General features: G+C 40.3%; 1 protein-coding gene across 2 annotated transcripts in view; it reads right to left on the bottom strand.

The window, feature by feature from the left end:
- CUBN (cubilin) overlaps window positions 1–19565 on the bottom strand; it is a 153057-nt gene that overhangs the window by 119249 nt on the left and 14243 nt on the right. For both annotated transcript variants that reach the window (XR_013537787.1, XM_020806644.3), the window contains exons 4-15: window positions 19278–19316; window positions 18795–18896; window positions 17657–17760; window positions 10153–10279; window positions 9159–9327; window positions 8842–8973; window positions 7618–7713; window positions 6352–6473; window positions 5098–5284; window positions 4123–4241; window positions 2873–3107; window positions 1792–1973 (exon numbers count right to left, since the gene is read on the bottom strand). Coding sequence is in view for 1 of the 2 variants with exons in the window: in XM_020806644.3 (XP_020662303.3) it covers window positions 1792–1973; window positions 2873–3107; window positions 4123–4241; window positions 5098–5284; window positions 6352–6473; window positions 7618–7713; window positions 8842–8973; window positions 9159–9327; window positions 10153–10279; window positions 17657–17760; window positions 18795–18896; window positions 19278–19316 (1614 nt within the window). In the remaining variant the exon portion in view is untranslated. The remainder of the gene's footprint in view (window positions 1–1791; window positions 1974–2872; window positions 3108–4122; window positions 4242–5097; window positions 5285–6351; window positions 6474–7617; window positions 7714–8841; window positions 8974–9158; window positions 9328–10152; window positions 10280–17656; window positions 17761–18794; window positions 18897–19277; window positions 19317–19565) is intronic.

Here is a 19565-nt window from a genome sequence, read left to right as displayed (position 1 = left end):
GATTCAGAATTTCTGAATACTGTTATCTGTATACATAGCTACACATGCTTGTTCTTTTTGGATGTGTTTTCTCTGACTCTCTGGATGTAATTCACAGAAAAGTTCATGAGAAACACTTGTATAACTTAAATTTCAGAAATTATAGTTTTGCACCGCAATGGCTGGAATCTCCTAGAGAACATGGGCAAGCTCAGCATAGAACCTATTGACATGTGAATTCCCATAGACATCATCCAAGGAAGAGAATTACTTGCATGAGTAATTGCCAGAAAATATCATCTGCAGAAAGGCATGGGAGGGAGAGAAGGAACAGAATTAGCAACTTCCTAAAGCTTTTCTTACCAAATTGATTCATGACTAGATGAACAAGGAAGGCTTGTGTGGGAAATGACATAATGAAAACAAGAGATATTTGCTGTTGTGGGTTGTTGTTGTGTTGTTGTGTTGGTTTGTTTTTGGTCTTACAGGCTCATTTTCTGGCCAAAATCCTACTAGCTATTTTACTGACATGAGGGAAATCATGTAAACTGTGGCGGAAAATTGCAACTCATTAACAAAGTGCTAGTTGTGTCCCTGGACGCGTGCCTGATCATGGTGTATGCCCAGCAACCAGCACTTTGTTAATGAGCAGCAAATTTCCTGTTGCTCTTTATGCAATTTCCTTTTGCACAAATTTAAATCATCAGTACAATTCTAACTGGTATTTGCTACAGCATTTGTTTGGTAAGGTATATTGTTTTATCTCTTTTTAATTTCTTTAGTTTTTTTTCTGCTGACCCAGAAAGAATGAGACATATGCAGGCCCTCTCCTGCATGCGCAAAAAGTGTGGCTATGTAAGCAGATGCAGTAGGTGGCAGGATTCCTGCAAATAGATCCAGTATTTGTAATGCTATATACATACAGTGGTGCCTTGCTTGACAATTCGTTCTAGCGAAATCGCTGTAGAGCGAAAACATCATGAAGCGAAATAAAAAAGCCCATTGAAACGCATTGAAACCCGTTCAATGCATTCCAATGGGCTGAATAACTCACCGTCCAGCAAAGATCCTCCATAGGGGCGGCCCTTTTCGCTGCCTGTAAAGCGAGGAATCCATCCAAAAACACAGCAGGGAACCATTTTGAGCAGCCGGCAGCCATTTTGAAAACCCGACGATCAGCTGTTTTGATCGTCGTAATGCGAAGAATTGGTTCCCAAAGCAGGGAAACAATCGTCACAAAGCGAAAAAAACCATTAAAACATCATTTTGCGATCGCAATTGCGATCACAAAAACATTGTTGTGAAGTGGATTCATCATTATAATCGTTAAGCGGGGCACAACTGTAGTTTATTTTGCTCTCTTGGGACCACATGCATGGGACGAGATAAATAGCTCAGTGGTTTAGGTACCTGGCTGCAGAGCCAGAGGTTGGGAGTTTAGTTCCCCACTGCTTCTTTGAAAGGAGTTGGACTTGATGATCCATAGGGTCCCTTCCAACTCTGCGGTTCTAAGATGAGGAAGGGGAGGGGGAGGGGGAGGTAGTATCGGCACCTTCAGTTTGTGGAATGGAAAGATCATCTTTTTGCACCTGATAATGTGCAAAGATGCTGCTCTTCGCCTCTGAACTAGTGAGCTACAATCTACAAAAAGTTATGCTAAATAAAACTTGGACAATCTTTAAGGTATCACAAGAGTCTTTGTCTGCTGTAACAGGCTAAAACAGCCACAAACACATCCAAGATATAACACTGTGTGTGTTACGCAAACCTGGACCCTGCAAGATCACTACTTTACTTTCAAATAGATTTTACCTCCAGGTAGTCCTTGCTGCAATTATCATGGTGTTCAAGGCTCAGTGTACCAAAGGCAAAGGTGATGAGGAGGCCAGGATTGGTTGAGAGCTTCCAGTAACAATCCCTGTTGGGCGGGTAGTTGCCAGGGTACCCCGGTGAATTAATTGAGCCATAAGCATTATTCAGTTCTCCACCACATTCTAAGAAGAGAAAAAGGAAACGCTATTTTACTAATTATTTCTCCACAGCCCACTTCCTATGAACTATTCATTTGAACAGCCCATTAACTGGGGAACTTAAATTTCCCAGAGCACCAAAATTTCTTTGTGAGTGTTGAGATCACAAAGGAAATTGCACACTTCAGGGGTCCTCAACTCTTCAGCTGCTGACTTTTGACATTTCAGGCCTCATGGAGACATACAGCCTTACTTGTCTCTGGGCAACAGGTAAGGGGAGGAGACAGATGGAATGATGCTTAGGCTTTAGGCAGGATTGAATAGGAACTGGGGCACTGCAAAGACAGAGGCATTCAAATCCCATCATGGTCCCAAGGACACAACATAATTTCTCCCTCTAATATTTCTCATTATCAGCAATTCCCATTTGAGCTGTCACTTGCTGTTTCTCTCTCACAATGAAAAAATGAAATATAACTTTCATTAAAGATTTCACAGACAATGACTTACCTAAATTGGTTATTGGAAATTCCTTTTCTGTCCCTAATTACTACATGAATATCTGATATATATCCATAGGTTAAAATGCAGTGTTGTCTCATATGACAAACACCAAATATGTTCCATACTGTTTCTTGCATGGAAACATTTTTTGAGGAGGAAATGTGTAATATGTGAAGCCTCTCTAATATGGCATAATTATATTTAACTCTGCTTTATTTACTAGTCCAAATGTATGTATTTCTGCTCTTGATGCTTTGAAATGGAGCCAGAAATCAAGTCAGTGTTTAAAGGAGAAAATCCTTAGAGTCAGGGCTGGCCCAAGTCTCTTTGCTGATGATAAGGTGGGACAAAATGGAATCTGAGGGCATCTTCTCATTCTATCTAATAGTGTTGCTGGCTTTTCATATAAGTATTCTTACCAGGTTCTTGAGATTCCCAATGAACTGTAAACCCTTTTCCATTGGTTATGCGGTCAGAATGGAAAAGGAAATACAGAGAGTTGTGACTGCTGAAAAGCACTTCGGGTTGAGAAGAGCCACAGTATTTTCCCAGCATGATCGCTGTCGGTGACTCTCCATCATGAATCTGGAGAAAATCAGACCTGCAGCTGACAGTTTCCTCCAGCTGGAGGAATGGAAAAGTGATACGCAGGATCTGAGGGGAAAGAACAGAGACCCATTTAATTTGCTTGGATTTCATCTCTGCAGGATAAGACTCCTCACTGAAGAATGATTAGATATTGTTTATATAGTACCCCTGGGCAGATTAGATAACACACCTGTCTACACAGTCATATGTTTGCCGGAAAATGTGCAGATGCTCTATAATTGCCTGGGAAACTTCAGAAGAGGCAGAAGCATTAGCTAATGCTGAAGGTCAAGGGAAGGGGGGAAAGATAAAGTGAAATCCTTAAATGTAAAAGCTGAGCAGAGCCCCTGACTCCAGGCACTCCTAATCATTTCCATAAACTGATAGCTATTGGGGACTTCTTATTATTTCACATCAGTATTCTTAAGAAGGGTGTGATAACTGAATGTTGAAAAGTCTTGAGGAATAATGGCTGTAATCCTCATGCACAGCTCCATGTGTGCAGTGGCAATCATGTCATCAGCCGTGGCAAGTCACTGCTGGTTAAAAACTTTAGGTGACAATTTCAGGGCATGCAAAAGTTTATTGTATGGTGCAGGAGTCCCGTGCACCCCAAAATCACAAAAGGAAGCCTTTAGTCATCAGTGATTTGCCACTAATGATGGCATCATTCCAACTGGGCATGCAGACCTCTGCAACAGGATTTCAGCCACTGTATTTGCAGTATTGTCTGGTTGTTAGAATATTCATCTTGGAATATTCATCCTTTCTTCCCTATATGCAGGATACTAAGGCTATATTCAAACACTCCAAATCTGTGCATCCTAAGTACATACACACAAAAAACGTGCAGACCTAAATCTATGGCAAAATTTCCAGATTTGGGGGATGCTGGAAAATCAGTGTTGGCATTAATCTCATTTTTAATGAACATCCCCAATTTGTGGACTATGTAACTTTTTGTGAATGACCATTCAGTGATTCCATCCATACCTCTCACTGTCTTCCCTGTAGGTTGCCTGTTTAAACTTTCCATAAGATTTTAATTTCATTTTCGTTGTTACTTCCTTTCAGTTCTTACCTTGTTATAACTAGTCCGGATAATCCAGTTACAGGTGACCTCTTGGCTATGCAGTTCAATGCCTGGGTTGGTAGGATAGTGGAAAGAGCCTGAGAGGCCTGAAAGCATCCCTCCACAAGCTGCAAGTGTGGGGGAAGCATAAATACATTAAGACCAACAGTATTCTGATGGTTGTGAACACAATGTATGTAATTTGATTGACTGAAGCAAACTTGAAGAATTTAAGGAAGCAGATATTTTTGTCAAGTGGTTTCTGAGGAGAGATAACTATTCCAGCTCTTCTTGCATCTTTTGCTGAATGGGACAGGGTCCTGACTAGAGCACAGAAAAGCTACACAAAAAGAATTTTTAAAAAAGCAATCTCTCTCTTCCCCCAATATTCTAGACATGAAACAGAGAGTGAAGGAAGCAAACAGAAAGCCAGAGTCCAAAAGCAGCTCCATCTTGAAACATGTTTCAATTTGCTAAGGATGAAAGATCAAGTGAGTGTCTGCAAAAGGGGCGGCCCGCTCATTAGGACGAGTGAGGTGGCAGCAAAGACTGAAGAGCAGGGGAGGATCAGTGAACACAGAACATCACACACCACATCACTGCACCCCTCTATTATCCTGTTGTCCACAGATGTGGGTAGAGAACCTTGACTACCACTATTGTTATAGTATGATTCAGCTGCTATGCTGGTCAACGTCTGTAGGTGAAGCAGAGAGGGGACTGCGTCTTTGCCTCAAGAAAATGTTTTGGGCGCTTTACAAAACCAGCTGGAATTCTACCCTGCCCACCCACCCCCAACATGTTGCTTTATCCCTACAGAACTGATAACAGCACTAGCTTCTGGCCACCAGTGATAGTAGAAGCAGTGCAGGGAATGAGGAAACAGATTAGCACAGCTTGCTCCTTCCCTACAGGTGATTCTCCTGCTGGTAGAATCACCTGTAGGGAATCTCTAGATGCTTTAACCATTTGTTGTTCATTTACCTTGTTGGGGTGTCTCACACTGAGGTCCGGTCCAAGTGTCTGTACACTCACAAGAGTAGCTGTTCTCCCCATCAGTGCAGGTTCCTCCATGCTGACAAGGATTGCTGGCACACTCATCAATGTTGTCTGAACAGTTGACACCAGTCCAGCCAGAATTGCACACACAGTGGTAGCCGGCAACTGTAGCCTGCAGACACCCATCCAAACAAAAAGGAAACCAGCGCACATAAGCCAGTTACTAACATAAACCAGCCAGTGGTGTCTGCTAGGTAGAGTTGTCATGACTGACCCTGTCACTAGGTGGAACGGAGCAGCTGATTCAGGAAGCATTTTTTATTTTTTTATTTTTTGAGTTTTATTACTGAGGAGGAGAAGAGGTAGTATGGGATTTCTAGCCTTAGCTGCAAAAATGCCTTGTTTTGTGTTGGATACTATGCATTTTGATTTGAGGGTGGGGGGAGGGGACTCCACTGTCTTCTGTACCTCATGAAGCAACATTCCTTGTGAAGACTCTGCAAGCTTGTTTTCTGCACAGATTGCTGTGGGCTACATTCAGTTTACATTTGGCTGGTGGAAGCCCACTGCAAACTAACCTTATGCTAGTCTGGAAAATGCCAAAGGTACATCCAGTTTAGTTCATGGCTGTTCACACAGAATAACAGAGTGATTGCACTTTTGAGTAAAAATACTACAATTCTTTTAATTGTCTTAGGCTTTAAGAATGGATTCTGTTCATAAGCACCGCACCAAGTCTCACATACTCTTTGTTCTTTGTATTTCTCATTGGCCTCTCTGAAGGATGTTTAGCATGAAAAGCTAAGGTTGAATTTAATCATGATTTAGGATCCCATAAGCCAAAGGTGGGGAAATATGGATTGTCTCCAATTCTCAACTGTCAATTGTCAGGGATGATGAGAATTGCACTGCATCAACATCTGCATCCCTTTTTCTATTTTAAGTCCTACTAACTATTTGTGATCCAGCCATCAGTTCTTGCATGAAAAATTAGGCACCTGCAACCCCATGCACTCTTACTTGGAAGTAAATCCCTAGAATACAATAGGTTTTACTTCTGAATAAACATGCACAGAACTTCACTGCTAATGTAGAAATTTGTGAATATTCTATTTTAAATTTATATGTAAATTTATATGGTCTTGGAAGGCATCTGGACCCTGTCCAATTTGAATATTTCAATAAAAGCCAAACAAATATCTAGATTAAAAACAAACAAACAGAGAATCAAACACTTACAAGGCACATTCCATTGATACAAGGGTTCTGTGTTTGGCAGATATTGCTTAAGGCAACACATCCGATTGAGCCATAGCCATTCCCAGTATACCCGGCTGGGCAGACACATGTTGGTATAGGGCCTGCAAAAGAGGTGCAAAAGTAATCAAAGTGATGAATTTCATCACAATTTTGTGTTCATGGTTTGAGTAGTACTGGTCCTACCATAAGGCAGATGGAGAAAACTGCCTTAGATGGTAGATGCTGTTTGTGCACCTTCCAAGGATATCAAAGTGGCATAAATTGTCTTACTCCTGTGCCACATTGGATCCTCATATCCGGGGGGGGGGATATTAGACACAGAGACAGCAAATAGGTCAAGAGTACTCTCTCCATGAGTTTGGTGGCTAAGTGAGGATTTGAATCGGGATCTCCCCATTCCCAATTCCTCATTTAAAAGTCTAACCATTACCACCTCATACTGAAAAGAAAGTCACTTGGGAATCAGATCTGCAGTGTGGCCTTATCATTAGTCAGAATGTAGTGACTACTTCACATGGAAAGTCCTGGGAGTAAGGAGCAGTAGCAAGCTTTTGGAGAACAGAGGTGTGTGCTTTGACTGTCTAATTTAGTCTGCTGCCAGAGCAGGTTCTACCATTATGGAGACTCAGCCATTCATCTTATAAGAATGGTTGCTGTTGGGAGTTGGCAGCAAGGAGTTTGAAGATAAATCTGTGCACCATGCCACCAGTTCTGTGCCTCCTCAGCTACCCAGCTGCTTTCAGGAGGGGGATGCTGTCCTTACAGCAAACCTTGTGTACATTAAACTTTGGGGAAATCTTCTCCTGCTCTGATCATAAACAGCCCATGATGCCATCCCGTTGTAATTATGAAAGAAAGAGTCATGTGCCAAGCTAGGGAGGGAGCACCAACTAATGAAATGTCTCCAAACAGGCTTTCCTCCTGCTCACAGAGAAAGTGGAAAGGACTGGCCCATTGCTGATGTTGAAGTGAGATTCAGTTGCCAGTCTGGGCAACTTCTGTACAGGGAATGATACAAAACTCTCATCTCATCTTGTCCTTGGCCTCAGGTGACAAGATAGCCAGCCCTTACTTTTGTTCTTTGGCCAAAAATCACCTCACTTCTGTTGTAAAACACATTCTTAATTACTATGAACATACTCGCTTTTGCAATTGCAAAAACCTCATCGTAATGCAGATTCGTCGTTAAATGGAGCGCCCGTCTTGCGAGGCACCACTGTATATATATCTAAGAAATGGTTTTACCTGAGGTGCTGCTACATGAAGCAAGTGGATGGCATCCTCCGTTGTTTACTGAGCAAATATCAACTTGGTTGCACACTCTCCCATCTCCTTCATAGCCTGGTTGAAAGAGAACACTTATGTTATCAAGCATTGATGTCTTATGACTGTGAAATGAGTCTCAGGCACCCACTAGTACTACCATATGGCTGAAACAGATGGTGGGTGACAGTAATGAGAGAAACCATTTGCTAGAGGCAAATTCTTTTGCAGTTTATTTTAATTCTAAGAAGTCTGGCTTGGATTACTCCAACATCAGCATGAACTGTCTATATTAATCTAATATGTAAGTGAGCATGAAGTTTGGTGATCAGAACCAAGTCTTATGACCTTCATAGTATCAACGGTTGCAATTTTTTGCTCTGTGACTTTCCCAGATTCCTCTCACATGACAAGCCAAGATGCAACAGAAACAGAGCATGGTAGAGTTAGTTTTCTGGACCACCTTTCCCAAAATCATCAGTACGCATAACCACTAGCAAGGACAGCTGTGCCCTCCACCCACAAAGATAACTTTCCCAGACTCTGTGTGGAAGCTAATGGAAGCAGAAGTACACTGTCATTCCTAAGCATCAATACTTGATTCTCTCTTCTCATTTCTCTTTAATTTATTTTTACTCTATTTTCTTGGTTTCCACATTGTCATTTGTAGATTTACGTAACTATGTGTTTTTATTAATTGTTTGTATTATATTGGAAGCCGCTCAGAGTGGTCGCATAGACCAGATGGGCGGGATACAAATCAAATCAAATCAAATCAAATCAATCAATCAATCAATCAATCAATCAATCAATCAATCAATCAATCAATCAATCAATCAAGAAAGAAAGAAAGAAAGAAAGAAAGAAAGAAAGAAACAAAGAAACAAAGAAACAAAGAAACAAAGAAACAAACAGAGAAACAAACAAACAAACAAACAAACAAACTCAGATAAACTGACCCAGAAACAATACAAGCATGTAAAAAGCAACAAACAAAACACAGTATCAATGTATTCTCGAAAGCTTTCACAGTCGGGATCTGATGGCTGTTGTGGGTTTTTTGGGAACACGGCCAAAGAACCCCAAAAAACCTACAACAACCATCAAAACACAACATCCTTTCTTCCCAACTGACCACTGCTCAGTGGTATCAGAGTAAGAAGTTGACTACACAGGCTGTTTAGCCCACAGTTTGGAGCACCTTACCTGGTGGACAGTGACCACAGTAGAAGGACCCCATTGTGTTGACACACTGAACCATTGGGGCAGTTGAACAACCACCATTATTCACTTCACATTCATTAATATCCTGACAACTGTAGCCATTTCCTTCCCAACCTGTGGCAAAGGAAAGGTGAATAAGAAATGAAAAACCAGAAGGCAGTTAGTGGGAAACATGGCGGGTGGGAATAAAGTGCCATGCACATAGAAAATGCAATAGAAACCAACAAAAATAAATAATGACCCCACAGGGATGGATTTCCTGAGGTTGCACAAATGGACATTTCTGAAATACTACTTACCTGCTGGACAAAGGCCACACGTGTAAGAACCTGGCGTGTTAAAGCACCGGACAGGGGGATTCAGTGAGCAGGGAGGATTCGGGAGACTACACTCATCAATATCAGCCGTACAGGCAACACTTCCTGGTGGTGACATCCAGCCAGCATCACAGATACAGGAGTACTTGGGCTGACCGGTTAAAAACAAGGTAATCAGGAAATTGGCTGGGAATACCACCAAATAAGCTATTTCTCATAAAGCTTTTATACCGCTGATATTTTCAAACCAGATTTGATATCACATAGTGAATGGCCTTTAAAGGGTGCCATGCCAATTACTGTGTGGGTGGTTTCCCATGCCCACCACTGGTTAAGTAATGAAGATTTAATGTTTGCTAGCAGCAGGAGATAGTGTTGCCACATTAGCTAAAGGAAGCCTGTAATTTACTCTAAATAAGTTAGAAAATTGCCAGTAATCATGAAAGCAGCCTAAATATGATTAAGGGCAATAAGTGCACCCTGCTTTACAACCCTCAGGTAAGTCTGAATACTTTTTGCTTTGGCAAATGGTGCTACAAAAATCAATTAATCTAAAAACCAATGAGGTAGCAATGTTAGTTTGCCACAGCAAAAAGCAACAAGAGTCTAGTGGCACTCAGAAGTATGTCCTATTGAGTTCAAGATGACTTGCTCTCAGATATGTGCATATTAGGAATGGAACGGCAGTATTGCGATACACCAGAGGCTGCCCATTACCACTACCACCAGATCAGGTGCCACCACTACTCTTTCTGCCACAAGCACAAGAAACCAAGGCAGTGAAAAACATGGCACATGCCTTTTGTTGTCCCAGTAGAATCACACTGGAAGCATGAGTCTGCCGGGACGCTCGTATCTTGTTGCAATGGCCATTTCTGCAGGCTTACCATGTCAACAGGATTATAAAAGATACAGGAGCCCTGTCCTCCATTTCACATGTCTGCTCTCCTGTCCAAACCATGACAGTCTTGCTTACCTCGCCAAGTTGCTCTCTGTTTCCATCAATACAGAGCCCATGTTCACAAAGAGCAGAAGATCCTGCCTGGCAATCATCAAATTTTGATGCACAGTGAGGGCCATATGTTTCTGGTGTACATTTGCAACTTTGAGAGAGAGAGAGAGAGAGAAAGAGAGAGAGAGAGAGAAGTAATATTGTCATGTCGTTTCGTTTATCTGCACTGTCTCAAAATCAACGAGTATGTCCCAAAATTAACTAGTATAATCTGTATGTTTCACGTTCTTATGAATTCATTATGTCATACATTCAGAGAGCCAGGCCATAGTCTCCTCCTGAGTTAGGAGAAGGCCACACTCAACACGTTAAAAGCAATAGTTCCATACACATCAATCCAAGAGCTGAAATCAGTGGGATTTTCTTCTCCGTAGATATGCACAGGACTACTCTATACAGTTACATTCTTAGATAATTTGCCCTCCCATCTGCTGGAGTTTACCACTGACCACAGGGATCAGTAGCACATTGCAAGGATACAGCATGTGACAACACCCAAAAGGAACATTTACAACTATGTAATTCTCTTTCCTAAAACCATGTGGACCTTTACCTTTCCACCTAGTGTTTTTGGTTATATGCCCTTTTAAGTCATGAATAGAGATGGGCCGGTTTGTTCATTGGCCAAACAGGTGTTCAGCACTTCCCAGCCCCTTCTCCTCTGGCGGGTCCCCACACAGATGTGGCACCCAGAGGAGGCAGGGCAGGGAAATTGGGCCATTGCCTCCAAGTGGGCACCCGCTGGAGGATGCAGGGTTGGGATAAATGGCACAATAAACAGTTTGTGCCCATCTCTAGTCATGAATGATCAGTGCTGGAGTCACAAAGGTACCTGGGCCCACAAGAGCTTTTATAGAAATCCAAGGAATTATTCTAAGACATTGGGAAGTGATAAGTCTGTTTGAGCTTCATGACTAACTAGGTAAACTTTGCTGCTCCATAGTCAAGAAAATGATTGGGGAATACAGGTCACAGGATCCTCTAGCCAGTAGACCTTCACCTGACATGAAGCTTTTGTGATTCTGAGAGTTAGTTATTATTTATTTTAAAATATTTATATGCTGTCTTTCTCCAAAAAGATCCAAGGTGGCCTGCAGTATTAAAAGAAATAAAGTTAAAAGCTAAATAATAAATTACTAAAACACTAAAAAGGTAGTGAGCAAATATCATACTAGAACTCATAATAACAGCAATGTTAAAAACACAAGAGAAGCCCAGAATAAAATGCTCCCTTTAAAAAAAAAAAAAAAAAAAAACTTGGTCAACCAGTCATTGAAAGCAAAGCCTGCTTGAAGAGAAAAATCTTCATCTGCTTGTGGAAGGACAGCAAAGGTGGGGCCAGCCTGGCCTCCAGAGTTTGGGAAGGCCTTTTCTGTTATAGAGTAATATCCCCAAATAGCAAATTTGCCCGGGTGTTTTCTGGGCTGGCCTCACCTGACATAAGACTGAACTTCTGTCCCTGTTGGTCAACTATAAAATACCTGCTATTTATGCCTCTTCAACCTCCAGCTGCTCCACATTCTCCTGTATTCTAAAATGGCTACCTTCAGTGGCCATAAATTAGCTCACTTAGTCCAGGTTTTCATATACCGGCATTCTCACGTACTTGTACTATTGACTGTATACTGATACTATACTACATATTAGTATTTGATAATAAGAACATATACATTTTTAACAATTAACCATTAAGAGTTTATGTAAATCTTAAACCTTTGTATTCTTTTAATATTTTCCTCATCTCAGATTCTGCTACTTGTGCAGTTTTCTCACTTTAAAAAATGGAAATTTTTTGCTGAGAATTTTTTTTTTGTCAATGAGGCATTCTTTATTACCTAGATGCAACTGCCATGAAACTGAACAACAATTGAGCGCAGCAAAACTTATTTCTGAGTTGAGGTATATACAACTGCACTATAAACAAACTGATGTTTCAAAAAATTATATCAGTCTATATATAAAGAGATACATAGGATAGAGGCTTTGTCGTGTGTGTATTTGTGTTTAACAACAGACTTTTGCTTTCAGTGTATGTCCACAACAACCTGTTTCAACGGTTGCCTAAAAACAGAATTATTAACTTCTCAAAGCATTCCGCATCCCGTTAGCTGGTTGACTTGATACATTAAATGCAAACTAACATGAGCTGCCAATGAAGTGGTACTGATTAACTCAGATTTCAAAGCGTTAAGCTTGACTGGTCCCCACTGTAATAAAAGAATTGATTTTAGCAGATTGTTGATTCGAAACAGTGAGTCAATGTGTTTTGAATCATTCTGTAAGCACACCTACACTTCTTCTAGCTTCCCACCATCCATTCTTGGACTGATTAAACAAAGGGGGAAATCCAGTTTAAAAAAAAGTACACTGGGTTGTAGTTTCAGAAAGTGGCCAGGAAGCCCAAATGACTAGGCAAGAAGATTTCAGAACATCAAGTCCTTCTCTGAAGAGGAATAAAATGCTATTGCATTTTGTAGGTTTTTTATAGTTATTTCTTGCTGACTTCAAGATGCATAGATTACATCTGCTTGATGATTTCAAGATGCATAGAAAGCTGGACACTTAAAAACCTCAGTTTCGTGGCAGTTTATTGTTTAGGCAAAAAAAATTCCCTTTCTTTTTTAAAGTTACTTTAAAACAGGTCAGTCTGAAGACAATTCCACACAGAAGAAGAGCATAACATTTTGGAATGGGAGTTTTGCATTATTTGAAATTGCTGGTAATTTCTAAAGTATTCTTTGAATTGGCGACAGAAATACTGGAAGGTGTCATTTGCTCTGTATTTTAGGTGAATCAACCCGATTCTCACAACCAAGACTTGATTCTCACAACCAAGGCATGAATTACATTATTCATGTAATTCTCCACTTTCCATGCTCTTCAAGACTTTGTGTTATACTTCAGTTTACTAAAATGCATATAAAATATCTGTTTTGTGAAAAAAATGTTTCAAATGAAGTAAATTTTGTACAGTTAAAAAAGATGATTGATGCATCATGGACCACAACAGGATCAGAGATCATCCTATTCATCTGTCTTTACTTAGTAGGATATATTTATTTCATTTACTTTTCACATGAAATCTGCAGTTGAATGCCTATACACACATGTTCCATGTACAGTACATCTGTGTACATGCTGCTACACTTATGGTTTAAAACATATAGCACAGTCCTATACACATTTACTCAGAAAATAAGCCTCACTGAGTGCAATGGTTGTAAACTCTCAGATAAATGGTTAGAAGATTGCACTCTCAATAGGTTGCCTCTGATGAAGCCAGCTGCAGCATTTGTGAACAAAGGAAGCTGTCAAGCAGTGACCCAGAAAGCACAATATCTTTTGATCTCACTGGCGAACAGTTCTCCAGACTCTTTGAAGCTGTGATGGCTGGTGAGTCTGGTTTCAGGGTCAGTAGTGAATCTGTTCCAGATTTCAGTCTGAACTTTAAAGAAGCTGTTGAAGGTGAAAAATACTTACTCCCCGAAATAGGCTCAGCACCTTGGATAGCTTCTTTAAAGACTGCATTAAATACCAGTGCACTCTATTTTTCTCCCTCAGCCTCTGGTAACCAGGACAATAAGAATTTTGTTCATCTATCATACAGAACAGCTATTGTTATCCTACGAGTCTTTGGCCAGCTCTGCACTTTCATAAGGATGCTGACAAACTAGAACAGTTTCTACTAGAACCAACAAAGTCAACAAAGATTGTTGGGGGGGAAATATTGTGAAGAAAGTTGAAGGAACTGGGTGTGCTTGTGCTGAGGAAGATGAGAATGATTGGGAACATGATCAGAAAGGGTTCTCATATAGGGAAAGCTGTCTCAAAAAAAGGAGGATGAGATTTAATAGGCTTAAGGCAGAAGAATGTAGATTTCAGGTGAAGATGACGATAATTTTAACAATAGGAACAAGGCAATAATGTCCTAGAACTAAGTTGTTAGTGGGCCATGGATTATTAAGGTTGAGGCAAACAGGTCCTCCAGATGTTGCTACATTGCAAATGCCAGCAGTTCTACTGCACACAATGTATGGTGAAGATTCCTGGGAGATGCATCCTTGCAAACTCATCTTCACCACACGTCTCCATCCAAGCTGTCCATTGGCCATCTTCCTCTTCTGGATTCTTGCACAGACTGCAGATCAGAGTAGATGCCTTACAGGCCCCCTTCCCTAGGTCTATCATTCTAATTCATTTAAAATTTGTTTTAAAAATCTGCTCTGAAAAAAGTATGCCAAAGCAGTTAGCCACTGAAAACTAAATACCTCTGGGACATACTGTGGTAGCTGAGAAGAATCAGAGTTGCCTTGAATTAATTTTCATGAAAAACTGCAAGCCATGGCAAAGCATTCCAGAAGAAGAAGAACGGCAAGTAAATATTTGCAGAGCAAAAGGATTTTATTATTATTATCATTATTCCAAAGACAAAAAACAAAAGGCTCTGCAGAGAACACTGGCGTGTGCCCCATCTCACTGAGAATGCTTTGTCAGGAAATTAGTTTTTTTACCAGCTAGCCATATAATAATTTTATAATAATAAAAAAGGACTTTCAAACAAGACCACTCACTGACTCATTCTAAGCCGAGCAGGTTCTGTGAAAAGAAATTATTCCTAGGCATCTTAGAACTTATCTAGACAGAGTTTTTGGTCTCCCAAATGTTCCTGGTTTGTTGTAAATGTTATTGGTATTTCCACCCCCCAACATGTCAGAAGGGTTAAAAACAATGATAAATGGAGCCCAGATTCCTGACTTCCTATGCCTTTTGGTCCTGTACCAGAGGCCAATTTCATTCTGTTTCAGAAGCAGGTTTAACACTATGGCGACTTTTTATAATCAAGTTGATTCCCACAGGTATAGCTTTCTGATGGCAAACTTTCTTTGCAATCAATTAGCATTGAAAACCTAACAAATAGCAAGGAAAAATATTTATGATGTTTTTGAAGGCTCTCTAGCATTTTCATAGAAGAGAAGCAAGAGAAGCCATTTTAAGAGAGGCTGCTTTTAAAAGTACAGTGCGGGCACCTATCCTGTTAAGTGCTGCACTCCCTTCTTGTGAACACCAATGAGCTGGGACATCAAAAGGAGGCCATCCTCTCTTGTCTGAAAGAGCCCATAGTGAATAAGAACTGCATAAGACTGACAAGGCAAAGAAGAGTGACCGCCTGGTTTCTACATTTTACAGATAGGGAGGTTAGTCACCTCGTTTTGCTGAGGACAACATTCTGTCTGAAGGCATTCTCAGTTTCAAGTAATGACCAATTTAAGTCCCGTTGAGAGATAAACCATAAAAAAGGAAAGCAGAGAGAAGCCTTGAAGTTATCCATTAAAAACTAGCACTACAGCAACAGACCAATGAGATCACCAGCTCAAAACAAAAGGATCTGTAGAGAAAATATAGTTTTCACCACTATAGGCAGATATATTTTTGTTGAACTTATAATTTCAGTAAGTTGCAACTCGTGTAGACACTTTTGAACCAATGGAATGTATGGATGAGTTGACCTATCAAATTCTCACTGATTCAATAGGCCTACTCTGGTGCAACTTAGTATGTTAAGCAAGAGGATTTCAGCCAATGTGATGTATAGAAAGCTGCACAGATACAAAAAGAGATTGGGGAATTCTCCTCTGGCTCTCACCCTACCCCAACACTGGAAAGAATATAGCCTGAATCTGACTGAGTCTGGCTCACAATTTAGGAAGAGACCTTTGGCTTAGTTTCCTGTAATGGAACCATTTCTCTATACTCTTGCCTAGCTGTGCTGGGAATACTTTGTGGCTGAATATAGATGCACTTTTAATTTCCCATGGTGCTGTCTGAATCATTCATTACAGGAAACTAAGAGAACCACTAGACCCTGTCAACACAATTGGAGTACCAGGTCAGATATTGTTTGTAAAACAATGCAGGTCTCAGCAGAAGGTCTTGCTAGTATATTGGGGCTTGAGCAGCTGACTAAAAATGCCATGCGTGGACTGCCTTAACTTTTGTCCCATGTACATATAGGCCTCTTCTTATCTACTGTGTTATTTATCCCTCAAAGGGGATCAGAAGCCTAATAAGTGTATAAACTGAATGAAAGCAAGTAATATACTATTCTAGACCAATCAGACATTATGGACATTACACTCCCATTATATTTTGTGAAGGGAGGGACAAAGATGGGTACTCTGGATTCCAAATATTTTGGACCTGTTTGCAAACATTAGCATTATAGTAATGGATTTTCCACTTTCTGCGGACCTGCAGAGGAACACTGGCTCAGTCTAGGGTCAGCCCAGAACATGTTGATGCATGAGGCAAAATAACAGACCTCTCCATGAAATGTACAGAAACTGACCAGGACCAGGAGTTGATGGGATGGCATTTCCACCACACTTGAAACTGTAGACTAGTTTAAGGCAGAGGATACATCACATGGCACATTGTCCACAATAGAGGAAGAAACCTGGGAAAGTCAGGAGTAACATTCCAGGGGCTACTATTATTGCCTCTCAGTATCTGCTTCACTCTGCCTAACAGTAGAGCCAGTCCTGCTTCATGCTTTAATTGTAGAATGAGTCACATCCAAAGTTATGCATTAGTAAAACCCAGCAACGGTATACGTTCTTCACTCAAGGACAAACCTCAAAGTCGACTTATTTGTAAAGGTTAGTATTCATGAAATAATGCAGATAGTCTATGAAATAATGTATTATTCCAGCTGCTTTCTTAAAATACAAAGTATGATTTCAGCGGGCAGGATTTGTTATTGGCCACATTGTATAAGAGTGATATTTTTAAATCAGTTTGCCTTAAACTTATCTCTTTGCATTACTTTTCCAGACAAATACACTCAAAATCTAAGTAAATACTGCATGCGTGCAGCTTCCTCAGATGATGATTGACAGTTCAAATCCTTGATCAATTAGGAGTCCTTAACAGATGGCCACCAACAAACTGGAGGCTCATCCTGGATGTGAAATGCTAGATTATGCGGTGGAGACAATTAGCATGGCTGTAATCCTGTCGGTATTTACACAAGGTTTGTGTTGCTTGGCATGGATAATCATGAATAGTTGACCGAGTGCTGGGGCACATCTAACTTGTTTGATTGAGCACATGAGGAGGCATGTAACTGAAAGGTGCCCCAGCACCTCATCAATTAGCTGCAGCAAGCTGTGCAAACCTTATGTAAACACCAATAGGATTCTGGCCCATGCATATCATATGATTGAGACTCTATGAGTGTATAGGGGAAATAGAATAGATTTAGAGACTGTATGTATCCATACAGAGAATATTGTTGTAGGACAAAAGATTTGAATATATATGATTTTCTATGGCTTCCATTAGAAAACTCAGTTCTGATCCTTCTTAAATCTATATATATGGGACCAGTGTACTGGAATATAAACAGATCTGTCTTTCCCCTGTCAGTGGCAAACCAGCCACTTGGGGATTTGCTTGATTTGTTTGTTACCTGTAGCTACCCGGAGTATTTTCGCATGTAGCTCCATTCTGGCAGCCTAGTGGTGTCCCAGCATAAATCTGGCATTCATTAACATCAACAGAACACAACGGTCCCTAAGAAGAGAAAAGAATAACAGCTTATTTCCCAAGTAAAACAAGACACACAGTGGGGTCCGCTGAGCCAGTGCAACAATATAGGATTTCAAAAAATATATACAGCATCTGGCTTGCTTGCAGCACTGCTTCCTTTAGTAAAATCTGAAACAAAACCCAGTTGTTCAAATCTGTCTTGCTTGTATGTCAAAATATAGCATGTTTTCAGTTAATGTAGAACACAGGGCCATTATAACAGACATATGGATCTCTTTAGGGAATTAAATTATGCACTATTTGCCCTCATGTTATTGATACGAGCTATGCAAAGAGGTACCAGTTCCTATAAAGGAGTTACTGTACTATATTGGGATCCATATGTGTGCTGTCTTCACTTCTATACCACTAATAAAAGTCCTGATTAGTATCCATGCTTACTCTTCTCTCTCTAAACTTTCAAAATGTTATTTTTAGAAGATTAGATGCACCAGTTTGCATGCCTGTTTGTTTAAAGCACAAGTAAGCATTTTTAATATTAAGTTAATATTAATGTGTTTCTCCAAACTCTGCATGCACTAGTGATCTACTGAAAACTTTGTATTTTTGATTTATGATATGATACCAAGAGATTAATGTTGATTTCCCAGAGCTTTGTGAGGAAAAACTGAAGATAAAAAATTCTTCAGAAAATCCCTACTCTAGAGCCAGTGTCATTATTCCTAAGGTACATTGAGCAACAGTTCGGCAGAATCGTGTTTGTTATTTCCCTACTCCCCTCTGTAAAAGCTGCATGTTTCCCACAGGCAAGACTTAAGGTGCAAAGATCCGATGGTCTGACATTGATGTAGTTCAGTGGTTCTTAACCTTTGTTACTCAGATGTTTTTGAACTGCAACTCCCAGAAACCCCAGCCAGCACAGTTGGTGGTGAAGGCTTCTGGGAATTGCAGTCCAAAACTCCTGAGTAACCCAAGGTTAAGAACCACTGATGTAGTTGACAGGGATGCCAGTTTGCATATACAACATACATTGAACAGTTAACAAATAGCTAGCTTACCTGCCAGTTCGTGGGACAAAGGCAAAAGAAAGCATCCAGCAAATCTATGCAGGTTCCAGAATTCTGGCAAGGGTTGCTGCTGCAAGCCTTTCTCAAAAAGATCTAGGGAGAAAAATGTAAACTCATGCTGTTTGTATATCTTACTTCATTGGCACAGTTCTTCTTTGATTAATTCTAGAGTATTTAATGGACCTAGATCTCTTTGAATGATAGGTAACAGAAACTCAGATAATCAACTTAAAGCTGTATCTTGAATTCTACACTTACTTTCTATATAGAAGTAAAGACCATAGTTATCAGGAAGAAGAAGAAACATTTAATTTGCCTACAATGTCCTCAATTCACACTGTCATCGTCGTCCACTTGGAAAGACAAAGTTCATGTATAGCCCTGGACTCGGTCCATTTTGTCTTGCAATGCACTTAGAATGCACTGTATATATTCAAATGCATGACCTTTATCTAATTCCAGAAATTTGCCTACCTGTTCAAGGTTCTGAAGTCTGCCTTCGATATTCACAATCTACAACCAGAAAAACAAATGTTTGTGAATTAATTTTGTAACAACTGTTACGAATGTTGCATTTAGGCACCCTGGGGAGACAAAAGAGGAAGGACTTCCTTCAATCAGAAAACAGGTTCAGCACTGTTGCATTCTATCTGCCATTGCCATGAGTGGCAAGAACTTCCAGGGGCTAGGCTTTCCAGATTTGGTTTCTTATGGATGGAAATGCACCAGCAATGGATGAGATTTTTTATATAATATATATTT

The sequence above is a fragment of the Pogona vitticeps genome, chromosome 6 (assembly GCF_051106095.1).
Source record: "Pogona vitticeps strain Pit_001003342236 chromosome 6, PviZW2.1, whole genome shotgun sequence".
NCBI classification, from domain to species: domain Eukaryota; kingdom Metazoa; phylum Chordata; class Lepidosauria; order Squamata; family Agamidae; genus Pogona; species Pogona vitticeps.
The sequence above is the reverse complement of the archived record's forward strand: the minus strand, read 5'-3'. Positions and strand labels throughout refer to the sequence as shown.